The 13,847-nt window shown below is 39.6% G+C and overlaps 1 protein-coding gene across 1 annotated transcript; it reads left to right on the top strand.

The window, feature by feature from the left end:
* Positions 1-6,453: 6,453 nt before the first annotated feature.
* LOC122687755 (zinc finger protein 253-like) lies at positions 6,454-13,025 on the top strand. The gene is made up of 4 exons (XM_043893379.1): positions 6,454-6,465; positions 9,850-9,976; positions 10,688-10,780; positions 12,025-13,025. Exons 1-4 carry the CDS (start codon positions 6,454-6,456, stop codon positions 13,023-13,025), a joined length of 1,233 nt encoding a protein of 410 aa, XP_043749314.1.
* Positions 13,026-13,847: the final 822 nt, after the last annotated feature.

The following is a 13,847-nucleotide window of genomic DNA, read 5'->3' as shown; positions in this document are numbered from 1 at the left end:
CCAGTTTTAAGTTATGTATTTAAGAGGCTAGAAAACTTTACACTGAGATAGCTGACCAGTTATTTTGGGACAGTTAAGCTAAATGGCCTGACTTCCTTGACTCTAGGGATTCCAGAGCCTTTTATGTAAAAGGTAAAATAGACAGGGAACGAAAAGAAAACGCCTTCTAAACTCTCCCCTGAGACCAAAGCTTGTTGATTGGATCCTTATGGAAGCTAAAGATACAGAAATTGGTGGAATCTAGTAAAAATGTATATAAATGAATACATTTAAGTGGGCTTTATATAAGGTGGTTACAGCTCTTATTTAATTAATATTGTGGGATTAACAAGGCATATAGATTGCCACTGAGGAAATAATAACTAAATGTACTGAGGAAACCAATAGTCACTTGAGTCATACAAAATAACTAAATTGGGAACTAACATGCAAGGGTTAATAAAATAAAAATAGTGATTTTGCTTTGGTTTAATTTGTAAACTCAGAAAGGCCTTTGCTAAATGCCTTATACAAACCTTTGATAATGTGATAAATTAAAACTCTAAAGTTACAGAGCATAGAACTTCGTAAATTACATTTCAGTTTGATAAAAATCTTGCCACTGATTTTAGTAACTTTAGGGTGACAAAACAATTCTTTAAAAAACTAAAAAAACTGCCTTTCTCTCACAAATGTCTAATCCAGAGAATGAATACAAGCTGCAAGGGCCTAGTACTGTGCTTAGCTGCTCAGTCGTGTCTGACTCTGTGACCCCGTGGAACTCTTTGAGACCCCATGGACCATAGCCTGCCAGGCTCCTTGGTCCGTGGGGGTTCTCCAGGCAAGAATACTGGAGTGGGTTGCCATGCCCTCCAGCGGATCTCCCCAGCCCAAGGATCGAACCCAGGTCTCTCGAATTGCAGGTGAATGCTTTACTGTCTGAGGCACCAGGGAAGCTGCAAGGACCTAGACTAAGTCCAGTTAAGCAGGCAAGACCTACAAGACCAAGGCAGGGGAAAAAAGTGGCAGTTTTAAATCTAAACTGCTGAGAATGTTAGCACAGCCAAAACTTACAGAGAGTAAGCCTTAATTATCCGAGAAAGCAACTTTAAGGTACTCCAGCTGTTTGTTAACTAGTGAGTTTATATTAATATTGTAATACTTGGTTCATATCTAAACTTTTAGTGAAACCATGAGATCTCTACTTTGTTTATGTCTGTGTACACATTATACGTATGAGATATTTCTAATTCTAAAAGATCTTATTAGATGTGGATTTATAAAGAGATCTATTTAATTTTAATAAGCTCTTAAAACATTTAAAGAAAAGCCAAGATGACTTTCAGGCTCACATGAACTGGGAAATAGTCAATATTAAGTTGATACCTGATATTAATGTTTAAGTTTGTGGATCTAAATTAATATAGAAGTCATTAATGGTCATCAGAATTAACTATTATACTTTATTATACCTAGGTTTAATAAATAAGACCTTACTAATCTCTCGCAAGAAAATAACTGGACATGATGAAACTTCACATAAATGTAAATGAGATTAAAAACTTTAGGATAAAAACTTTAATCATAAAGCAGAAATGTCTACTTAAAATGATCTTTCCAGATGTTTTATAACTTAAGATTCTAAAGCTGGGCCAATTTAAGCTTAGTGGTGGAAGTTTATTTAAAAGATACTGAGATATCAATTGGGACTTCCAGGGTTGGGAGAACAGCTCATTGGTAAAGAATCTGCCTGCAGTGCAGAAGATGCAGGAGACACCACGGGCTTGATCCCTGCATTGGGAAGATCCCCTGAAGAAGGGCATGGCAAACCACTCCAGTACTCTTGCCTTGGAGAATCCCATGGACAGAGGAGAATGGCAGGCTACAGTCCATAGGGTTGCACAGAGTTGGACATGACTGAAGTGACTGACCACTGACGTACAAGACATCAATTACTAAATTTAAAAATAAAAAATTAAAAGTATTTGAGAATACTAATGAAAATGTTTCATACCACCTAAGATGTTCTCTATAGGAAAACTAATATTTTATTTTTAAAATTATCACTATGTTTAAGCTCATCAATTTATAAAATGCCAATATAAAGTGCATAATTGCTTGCTTCTTAATTTTACTAAAATTAAGGTTTTAAGAGCTGAGGATTCTAATTTAAACATGTAATTAAAGCTGTTAGAAATAATAAAGTAACTTTTCAGAATACAGTAGGAAATAAAATGTTTCCAGTAAAGAAGATATGAGCAATGAAACTGCATTTTAGTTTAAAAAAAAAAACTGAATGAGCTAGTTAATTTTATTTAGTTGAAAAATGGAAGGCTGGATACAAAAAGTGGAACCCTGAGGAAAAAGTTTTATTCCTAGTCAGGATTAACTTGGATTTAGATTGAAGTTAACTAAGTAAATGGACTTTGTTAAGTGAGCTAATGCAAGCCTGGAATTATTATTTCTGTCTGTTATAAGTGCTCCTCCTAATAATAGATTGTGTGAATTTCTGTGCCCTTAAATGATCTATATTTATCTTCTTTGTGACCTTGATTAAATGGATAGCTATTGTTTCAGTGACCCATGATTCTGTGTTTTAAAATCTTTTTGATATTTCTAATAAACTTCCCAAATATCAAAACCTAACTAACCTTTTTATCTTCCAGCTGACTCTGGGATGGATGCTTCAAAGAGACATCTCTGAGGGACCTCAGAGATGAATATTAAGCTATGTTTTTTTTATTTGGTATTTTTAATTCAAAAACACTGTCAAATGATTGAAAGTAAACTTGAGATTGTGATGTATAGGTAAATATCATTAATGCAGATACTCCAAACATCTCTAACATCTGACATGTCCTGACACAGTGATACTATTCATAATTTTAGTGATTATACTGAAATGTTATATGTTGCAGAAATATCCAAGTTTCCTAACTGCGTTGTACTCAAATCATCAACCATGCAGAAGGGCCATGGCACAATCAGTAGGGAAGCTGCTTTTCGAAAGAGTGATTCCAACCTGGGGAGTCCCCTCTGAACCACACAGTGACAGGGGGACCCATTTTACTGGACAAATTGTTAAGGAAATGTGTAAAAGTTGGCTGATAACACAGCATTTCCATTGTACCCATCACGCCCAGTCTTCTGGGTTAGTGGAAAGGACACACAGAGCAGTTAAATTAAAACTCAGATGGCTAAAATTATGGACGCTTATTCCTTCTCTTGGTCTAAAGCTCTTCCACTGGTTCTCCTCAACCTCAGATCTTCTCTGACAAACATCATTTGTCTCCCTTTGAGACTGTTACAGGGAGATCGATGAGACTAAATGAAAGACTATGATCCTATATTACTTAGGGAGATTTATTATTGTAAGGGTTTAATCAAAGTACTGACAAGTCATTCTACACTTGTTTCTGAAGCTTAATACAGTAATCTATCCTCAAAGGATGATCAGATGTCCCATGAGAGATTAACCAGGAGACTAAGTTGCTTCAGTTATGTCTGACTCTTTGCACCCCATGGGTTGTAGCCTGCTGGCTCCTCTCTCCATGAGATTCTCCAGGCAAGAATACTGGAGTGGGTTGCCATTCCCTCCTCCAAGGGTTCTTCCTAACCCAGGGATCAAACCCGCATCTCTTATGTCTCCTGCATTGGCAGTCAGGTTCTTTACCACTAGTGGCATCTAGGAACCCCAATCCGGAGATTATGTATAGAAAAAAAGACATCATTTAAAGGACTCCCTCCAACCTAGATGGAAGGGCTCTTATCAGGTTCTTTTGACCAGCTCATGTGCAGTGAAATGGAAGGGAATTAACTCTTGGATTCGTATTTTCCACCTAAAAAAGGCTCTTGCACCAGACTGGTCTATAGAGAGAATTGCTGGCTTCAAACTCACTTTAAAGTGATACTCTGATAATAGGAAAACACCAAAGCCAGGACAAGAAGACAGCATCAGAAGTAGACAGCTGATCCTAGATGTTGGACCTGACCCATATGATTGTTTGTAAGTCTTATTCTTAGTTTCTTGGACTCTTACACGTGAATAAAATGTTTTTATATCATGGGCATGATCTTATGCAAATTTTAGAAATCAAATAGTTGGATTGTGATTAATTACCAGGATCCAGTACCTCTGGTTTACCTTGGTGGGTTTCTTCCCTCCAAGGCTCTGATTGGTTTATGACTCTTAGAAAGTTTATTTTAGAATAAAGGAATTATAATTCTGTTTGGGCTATAGCTAATATTACTAGATGGGGCCCACTCACTTGGCCAATCAAACATACTTATTCTAACCATAGCCATAAACATTAATTTTCTCTTAAGGGTTAGGTAAACTCTAGACTATTAGGAGGGACACTTCCTCAGTTATGGGATGGATTTATCTAGCTAACACCAGACTGTGGTCATCTAAGCCTAAAGGTCCCCCCAGGCTGTGAACAATTTAATCATATCAAAGATAATCAACCTAACAGCACTAGAAAATTAGGCTGGGTGTCATATGAAAACTGCCAGTGTACCATTCCTCTTAAAGACAATGACTGATATGGAACAGATTAGGTCAGAAGACCAGAAATATACTGGCTGGCACCTAATGGGACTCCATGGCTTTGTGGGTCCAATCTATGTCCCTAGCTTCTACCAGGCTGGCTAGAAACATCTGTTTTAGGATTCCCTTGGGCTCAAGGCCACTTATGTACAAACTTAGATGTGACTCCAGCAAATTTACCATCAATATGAGCCCAGTGGGCCAAGAGATCTATATTTCATGGGTATGACCACTTAGCAGCTCTTTTGGCACCTTCAGTAGGATTGGAAATTGTTATTTCTCACATTGAAGCCTGAACAAGATTCATTCAATAATTATTAAATATTCATTAAATAATGCAACCAGTCTATTAGCCTACTAAATTCTGAGGTTTCTATGATAAGAAAAGCTGTCTTATAAAATCATATGGCCTTTAATATCCTTACAGCATCTCAAGGGGGCACCTGTGCTATAATTCAGACTGAGTGTTTTGTTTACATACCACATGAATCTTCTAATGGGTGATGTTTTAGGAAGATGGTTTGGTTCTGAAAGCTCATGGCTTAAATCCCTATTTGTAACCTTAATCACATTATTAACAGTATTACTTATAACCCATTTATTTTATGATTGTTGTCTTTTGTATTACATGATGTATAACCAGGCCTCCTGCCAAATTAATGATAGCTAAACATCTTGAAGAAACAGATCACATTTATAACATAGAGTAATTGTAATAGTGTGATTCTAGGTATGGTAATAGGCAACAAGGGAAATATCTCTGGATACTATTAGGTTAGAAGATAAAGAATCCAGAGACTCTTTTATTATTTATCAATGGGCCTAATCTGGAAATTAACACTTGGATTGACATATCAACAAGGACCTTCACCTGATCTGGGATGAGCCTCCCAGCACTGGGAGTTCTTCAGTCCCTTTAGCCTGCCTGCTCCCTTTGTTACAAAATTTGTATATAGTCTGACTTCCCCTTCTGCCTCCTTGGAGAAGTTTTCTCAGAACTACTGAGATGCTGTCTCTCAGACTCGGAGTCCTAAACATTGCCACCAAATAAAATAACTCTCTACTTTCAGGTTATGACTGTATTTCGTAGTCGACACCAGGATACTAATGAAGAAGGTCAAACTACAGACATCTTACAAATAAGACAGGATAAGCCTTGAGTTTTCTATGTTCAGCAGCCTATGGCATCATCGACTTAAAAATATGCACAACTTGAGAGTTGCAAGTTAAGTTTTATTTGGGGCAAAATGAGAACTGCAGCCTAGGAGGCAGTGACTCAGTTAGTTCTGAGAGACTGCTCCAAGGAAGCCAAAGGGGAAGTCAGGCTATATAAAGTTTTTTTTTAACAAAGGGAGCAGGCTGTCTGAACATCAAAGATCAGGTATCAGATTAGAAATTTAGCATTCTATGTCTGGGAAGATGCAAGCCTCTGGGCTCACTGAATTCATTCCCTTCATATGCACTTCAGCTCCCTGGGGCCAATCTTGTTTCCTTGTTCATCTTGCTGCCTATATTTCCCCAGCTTCTCAGCAATCACCAGGGTGAGGGGGAGGGGGGGGACATGGTGGGGGTGGGAGCATCTGCTTGATTGCAATTTAGGGAGCTCTTATTCACATATGGAGGCCAGAAATTACTGATGGCTGTGACATTTCTTGTTTATTAATATGGCAGGAGACATTTTCATTTCACAACGGCTATAGCCATCTTACATGTGACCCTGCAGAGAAGATTCTTAGGGTGCATCACTTATTTCCTTTTGAGGGGCTGGGGGTCACGTCCAGGTGAAGGCTGGGGCTTGAATTCTGATAGGTCTGGAAGTCTGGAGTCTCAAGGCTTCTTCTCCATCCTCAGATTGACCTACCTAGTGCTTGGATTGGCTGTGACTGAAATCGTGAGAAAGGCTCCTGGTGACTGAGCTGTTGAAGATGGAGCCCCTGGTAAGTAGTGATGCCTCCTCCTGAAATTACACCCCAAGTGCCATTAGATGGACAAGGTTTCCAAACTGGCTTCTATGTTCTAAGCACAAGCAGGCAGGGTTCAGATATCTGAGCTCAAATTACCTTTGTCCAGGACTCTGGGATAGTTATCATGGGTCAGATCTATCAATAACAAGAAACTAATCTCATTCTTTATAGTAAACAAATTTGAGAGCTTGCACTAATCTTGTGTATTTACAGAAGAGATAATAAAATTTCTTTTTACTTATTCAACCCTTGTCCTGATTGGTGAAAGATTAATTTGTTGACTGTTTTTGGATGTGAGGGGCTTAGGAGCAGTAATGGCAAGTAGTAGAGATCAGTGAGGAGAAGACATCACAAGCCCTGGAGAGTCAGAGGTTACAGCCCTGAGTGTAGCTAATCCAGTGTTATACCACCTGATGTGAGGCTTTTCAGTGTTGACAGGAACAGAAGTGAGGTTTGGAATGAAAAGGGAATCATTTTACATTTTTTCAGTTTGTAACCTCTCACTACTCAGTATGTATGCACTACTGAAAGTTACTGAAAAAGTCAACAAACTATCATTAGCATACTTTCCTCAAATCATGCATTTTCAGTTCAGTTCAGTCGTGTCCAACTCTTGGACCCCATGGACTGCAGCACACCAGGCCTCCCTGTCCATCACCAACTCCTGGAGTTTACTCAAATATGTCCACTGAGTTGGTGATGCCATCCAACCATCTCTTCCTCTGTCATCCCCTTCTCCTCCTGACTTCAATCTTGCCCAGCATCAGGGGCTTTTCAAATGAGTCAGTTCTTTACATCAGGTGCCCAAAGTATTGGAGTTTCAACTTCAGCATCAGTCCTTCCAATGAATATTCAGGGCTGATTTCCTTTAAGATGGACTGGCTAGTTCTCCTTGCAGTCCAAGGGACTCTCAAGAGTTTTCTCCAATACCACAGTTCAAAAGCATCAATTCTTCAGTGCTCAGCTTCCTTTATAGTCCAAATTTCGCATCCATACATGACTGCTGGAAAAACCATAGCCTTGACTAGATGGACCTTTTTTGGCAAAGTGATGTCTCTGCTTTTTAATAAGCTGTCTAGATTGGTCATAAATTTTCTTCCAAGGAGCAAATGTCTTTTAATTTCATGGCTGCAGTCACCATATGCAGTGATTTTGGAGCCCCCCCAAGTAAAGCCTGTCACTGTTTCCCCATCTATTTGCCATGAAGTGATGGGACCAGATGCCATGATCTTAGTTTTCTGAATGTTGAGCTTTAAACCAACTTTTTCACTCTCCTCTTTCACTTTCATCAAGAGGCTCTTTAGTTCTTCACTTTCTGCCGTATGAGTGGTGTCATCTGCATATCTGAGGTTATTGATATCTCTCCTGGCAATCTTGATTCCAACTTGTGCTTCATCCAGCCCATTGCTTCTCATGATGTACCCTGCATATAAGTTAAATAAGCAGGATGACAATATACAGCTTTGATGTACCCCTTTCCCTATTTGGAACCAGTCTGTTGTTCCATGTCCAGTTCTAACTGTTGTTTCCTGACCTGCATACAGATTTCTCAAGAGGCAGGTCAGGTGGTCTGGTATTCCCATCTCTTTCAGAATTTTCCACAGTTTATTGTGATCCACACAGTCAAAGGCTTTGGCATACTCAATAAAGCAGAAGTAGATGTTTTTCTGGAACTCTCTTGCTTTTTCGATGATCCAGCGGATGTTGGCAATTTGATCTCTGGTTCCTCTGCCTTTTCTAAATCCAGCTTGAACATCTGGAAGTTCACAGTTCATATACTGTTGAAGCCTGGCTTGGAGAATTTTGAGCATTACTTTGCTAGTGTGTGAGATGAGTGCAATTGTGCGGTAGTTTGAGAATTCTTTGGCATTGCCTTTCTTTGGGATTGGAATGAAAACTGACCTTTTCCAGTCCTGTGGCCACTGTCGAGTTTTCCAAATTTTCTGGCATATTGAGTGCAGCACTTTCACAGCCTCATCTTTCAGGATTTGAAATAGCTCAACTGGAGTTCTATCACCTCCACTAGCTTTGTTCATAGTGATGCTTCCTAAGGCCCACTTGACTTCACATTCCAGGATGTCTGGCTTGTACTCATATTTGAGAACTGGAACGAATGTGTTGTTGTTGTTGTTGAATTGCTCAGTTGTATCTGACTCTGCAACCCCATGGACTGTAGCCCACCAGGCTCCTTTGTCCATGGGATTTCCCAGGCAAGGATACTGGAATGGATTGCTATTTCCTTCTCCAGGGATCTTCCTGACCCAGGGGTCATACCTGAGTCTTCTGCACTGGTAGACAGGTTCATTACCACTGAGCCACCAGGGAAGTCTGGAAGGAATGTGTAGGGAGGAGTATTGTCTGCAAAGAAAAGAGAAAGACGAGTAGATAGAGTAAAACTAGGCTCTTGTATAGATTTTTTAAAAACTGAAGAAAACAAAGCCAATAACTAGGCTCCTTTCATCCTTCACCGTAGAGACAATGTTAGATTACAAGAGAAATAGGGATAGCTAAGGTCAAGGTCCCTGAGAATGCAGAGAGTGGGTGTCCTCCCACCACAGGAATAGCCAGTCTCAGTCTGTCCTTCACTGCAGCCTGAGAGTCCATGACTCATGCTGCTGAACCGTCTGACCTCAGAGTGTGTTCTGAACACCTGAGTCCTACAGTGCTGAGAGAGACAACATCTCCTGGTACCGAGTTCTGTATGAACCCTGTTCAGTTCTGAGAACACTATAGACAACTCTTTATGATTCTCTGACATTTGCATGATTAGTACAATAATGTTTTGTATTTAACATAGGTTTGCTAGGCCAGAAACCGTTCATACCACAATATATTGGGCGATTCAACACTCATAACAAGTTATGAAAGCAGTTTCTCTTTGGAGAATCAAAAGTTCCCCTAGGGACATAATTTACTTTCTGAGCCACCAGGGAAGCCCCTAGGGACATAATTTAAACCAAAAGTCATGATTTAAAAGTAGCCCATCATAGTTATTGTTTGTATTGTTGGAAATCTGTCCAGTTAATAAAAAAGAGAAACTTAATAATACATTTTCAAGTGAATATTTCATAATCACCTCTCTAGAAGTCCTAATTACCAGGTTATTGAAAAACTTCCAAATTATACTAAAACACACGTCATGTGATATTTCTGTAAAATAAGGATTCTTGAGTGTATAAGTATCCATGAAAGTACCTGAAAGGCAGACACCAGCTCAGTGCTGCAGGGAACCAGGGGGACCTCACATGGAGCATGATCATCATCCACCCAGTCCCCATCCTTCCTCAGCTGAACCTTCCCACTCTGGACCGCAGTAGAGGCTGCTCTGTCTAAATCAGAATATCCCTGATGTTTTAGGAACTGGTGACATTTGAAGATGTAGCCGTTGACTTCACCCAGGAAGAGTGGAGCCTGCTAGACAAGTCCCAGAAAAACCTGTTCAGAAATGTGATGATGGAAACTATTACACACCTGGTCTCTGTAGGTGAGTCTTTCAACACAGATGTACATGCATCTGTGTCCATTGCATTCATTCATTCGCTAAACAAGGATTTAAAATAGCTTCCCTGTGTCCCACTGCAACTGTTTCCTGATTCTCTGATATTCCTCATGACCACTTAAAAGGAAGATGTTTCTTTATGTGGCACTTTTCATCACCACAGTGAAAGGTTTTGTTGGCCAGGTTTCATTTTTGTTGCTACTCAGTTTCTAGACTCAGAACAGAACTGGGGATTCAATGGATATTTTAATGCATAAATAAAAGGATTAGATATTTTAAAAATAATTCTTCTGTTCCAATCACTTCTTGAAGGCTCGAGAGCAGAGCCCTGTATATGATATAATTTTGATTCTTCCTGTAAGATGGATCATTACTGGATCCTGTTTTTCAAAAATATTCAGCCCACTGTAGAGTCTTGATCTTTCCCATTTGGAAAAGACTGAGGATTCTGTGACCTCTCTCTGAACTGGTGCATGGGCATCAGCCCTTAGACAGCCTCACTGTTCTTGCTGGTGCTCTGGATTTCCTCCTGATCTGCTGAAGGACCTTTATTATTCTGTCTGGTGAAGATGTTGTTGCCTGCACTGACTTTCAATTATCTCTTTATTTTCCTCAGTATCTTACCTTGGGCTTCAGCATAGCAAAGGATAATTAGGCCAGACTCAAAATCCATACTTTTTTTTTTTAATCAAACAGGCTATCAGATCAGCAAATCAGATGTGATTTTCCAGCTGGAACAAGGGAAAGAGTTGTGGAGTGAAGCAGGAGGCTTCCAAGGTCAGAGACCAGGTGAGCATCAGAGGCCTGGGCTTCACTGCAAAGAGGTTCTGTTCATTGAGTGACTAAGTCCTTGGAAGCAAAGCTGAAGGTTTTGAGACGTGAGTGATCTATCCTAAATGAAAGTGAGGACATTGGGGCATATTCCTCACATTTTTACCATTCTGTGCACCTATGATCCCAATTCATGTGTCTTCCTGCCACTTTCTTTTCTTTAAATACTTGTGAACTTGCTGCACTTAAACTTACACATAGTGATTCCTGTCTTGATCCTCTCATTTAATGTTTTTTCCATCTTTTTCTGACCCACTGTCTCTTCCCCACATTACATTTTTATATTTTAATCCTGGTTTTGTCTAATAGACAATGACTTTTAAAGTATTTTACTACCTTGAGTATTTCTTTGTTATATACACAGTTTCTCCATGTGAGTGCTAATTTTTGAAACATACTCACATGGAGGACTTTGGTATTTATCTATATTTCTATTTTCCTAATGCCATTCTAAAATCTATATTTTTTCCATTTCTTTAGGCAGTGAAAGACCCCATAGAGAACAAGAAATGATACTCATGCCAAGTGTCTACAGGAAGCACACATCCCCTACCATGGCAATGGTAAGTTTCATGGGTGGGAACCCCAGTCATCCAAATGAAAGACCCGGCAGTGAGATAAGTTGGTAATTGAGAACCATTGCCTATGTGTAATTTGAGATTGAGCTCTTTCTGAAAAAAATTTTGGGTAGTCTGAAATCAGTTAAGAATCATGAGCTCAAAACCACAACCAGTGAATTAAGGGGGAAAAGTCAGTTATAAAAACATTGCTCATCTTCAAAATTAATCTGATATTTGGGGTAGGAAGCTATAAAAGCAAATGTTTATGACTGCAGGGGAGTAACACAAGACATGTTTACATCTAACACTGGAGACATTTTAACAGGAAATTTACCAGCTGATGCTCTACAGTGACCATGCAGGCATATGAATGTCTGCCTGGTCTTGGGCAAAGCAGTAACAGTCTCATATCTCCTTCTCCAAAGCAGGTTTCTCACTCGCAAGGGAATTCTGCTGGATGTACTGATCTGAGTGATGAATTTACTCCTACATCTTCACCTCAATATTCAACAGTTCCCTTAAAAAGGAAACATAATGTCAACAAACAGTGTGAAAAATCACTTAGTCAAGGTTCATTCCTTAATGGACAGGGTCACATTCACATTAGAGGTAAATCATGTCAATGTGCTTTGTGTGGAAAAGTCCATAGTAATTGCTTTAGACTCAGAGGACACAAGATAATTCACACTGGAGAGAAACCATTCAAATGTCAACACTGTGGGAAAGTCTTCAATCAAAGATTCTCCTTGAAAGAGCATGAGAGAACTCATACAGGAGAGAAGCCCTATGAATGTCCTCTATGTGGGAAAGCCTTTAATAATTACTCTAGCATCAGCAGACACAAGAAGATTCACACTGGGGAGAAACCATTCAAATGTCAACTCTGTGGGAAAGTCTTCAATCAAAGTTGCTCCTTGAAAGATCATAAGAGAACTCATACAGGAGAGAAGCCCTATAAATGTCCTCTATGTGGAAAAGCCTTTAGTAGTTGCACTAGCCTCAGCAAACACAAGAGGATTCACACTGGAAAGAAACCATTTGAATGTCGACTGTGTGGAAAAATCATCAATGGAAGATTCTCCTTGAAAGAACATGAGAAAGCTCACAGAGGAGAGAATGGCTATGAATGTCATCAGTGTGGAAAAGTCTTTAGTCATTGCTCTAGGCTCATACGACACAAGGTGATTCACACTGGAGAGAAACCATTCAAATGTCAACAGTGTGGGAAGGTTTTCAATCAAAATTCCTCCTTGAAACAACATGAGAAAAGTCACACAAAAGAGAAGACTTATGAATGTCATCAGTGTGGGAAAGTCTTTAGTAGATGCGCCAGCCTCAAGAGACACAGCATGATTCACACTGGAGAGAAACCATTCAAATGTCAACTGTGTGGGAAAGTCTTCAATCGAAATTCCTCCTTGAAAGAACATGAGAGAACTCACACAGGAGAGAAGCCCTATGAGTGTCATCAGTGTGGGAAAGCCTTTCCTCAAAGAAGGGACCTTAATTCACACAATAAAATTCACACTGGAGAGAAACCATATCTATGTCTTGAGTGTGGGAAGTTCTTCCGTTATAGTTCTGGGCTTTCTATGCACAAGAAAATCCACACAAGAGTGAAAGCACGTTTGCCTTGTGTGTAAGAAGGCCTTCAGTAAATATAATAAACTGAGAGAACATAGAGAACCCACAGCAGAGAGCAGCCCTATGAATGTCAGCTCTGTGGAGAACACTTTGCTCCTGCTTTTTCCCTTAGACAACACAAGGGAACCCAGCACAGGAGAGAAAAGCAGAAGGGCCTTCCATAGATGTTCTAACCTGAGGTGATGTAATCAACATGGAGGCTCCTACAGGCATCATACTCCATCCACAGTTCAGATAGGCATCACCTGTGGAAGTGGACCCATATGTGCACTGTCTATGCCTTTAGTCAATTGCCTGACCTCAGGTAACTTAGCAGAGCTCATTCTGTAAACACAATATGAATGTTTTCAGCAGCACCTTCCAACTTTATAGACCCTAGAGTATGTGAGGAGAGGATAAGCAACCCCTAGTTCTTCTTTCATGATTAATTTTTCAGTATGAAGCTGCTCCATGTGGCCTGGAGAAAGGCAGAGATTCCAGGATTCTTGCTAGGAGAATTCCATGGACAGAGGAGCCTGGTGGGCTACAGTCCATGGGGTCACAAAGAGTTGGACATGACTGAGCAACTAATGCACACACACACACACATTCCATGTGGAGAATCACTAGGACTGTAATCACTCTTAACAAATACTCAGGTGAGCCCCAGACTTGATGTGCACAAGAAACTCTTTGAAAATAAAATAAACACTAAAACAAGACACTTTATTTATAAAACTTGAGAAATACCAAAGTATGTTGAGCAACATCAAAGCATACTTCTAAATAATTTATCCTCGAGAATTGATTTCATGGAAAGTTATGAGAATTCTTTCTCCATA

The sequence above is a fragment of the Cervus elaphus genome, chromosome 32 (genome assembly GCF_910594005.1).
Source record: "Cervus elaphus chromosome 32, mCerEla1.1, whole genome shotgun sequence".
In the NCBI taxonomy this organism is placed as follows: domain Eukaryota; kingdom Metazoa; phylum Chordata; class Mammalia; order Artiodactyla; family Cervidae; genus Cervus; species Cervus elaphus.
Note: the sequence above shows the minus strand (reverse complement) of the source record. Positions and strands in the feature narration are given on the sequence as shown.

Coding starts and splice junctions, on each gene's coding strand:
- LOC122687755 (XM_043893379.1), top strand. Junction 9,977..10,687: donor TACACACCTGGTCTCTGTAG/GTGAGTCTTTCA, acceptor TTAATCAAACAG/GCTATCAGATCAGCAAATCA. Junction 10,781..12,024: donor CTTCCAAGGTCAGAGACCAG/GTGAGCATCAGA, acceptor TGTGTGGAAAAG/TCCATAGTAATTGCTTTAGA.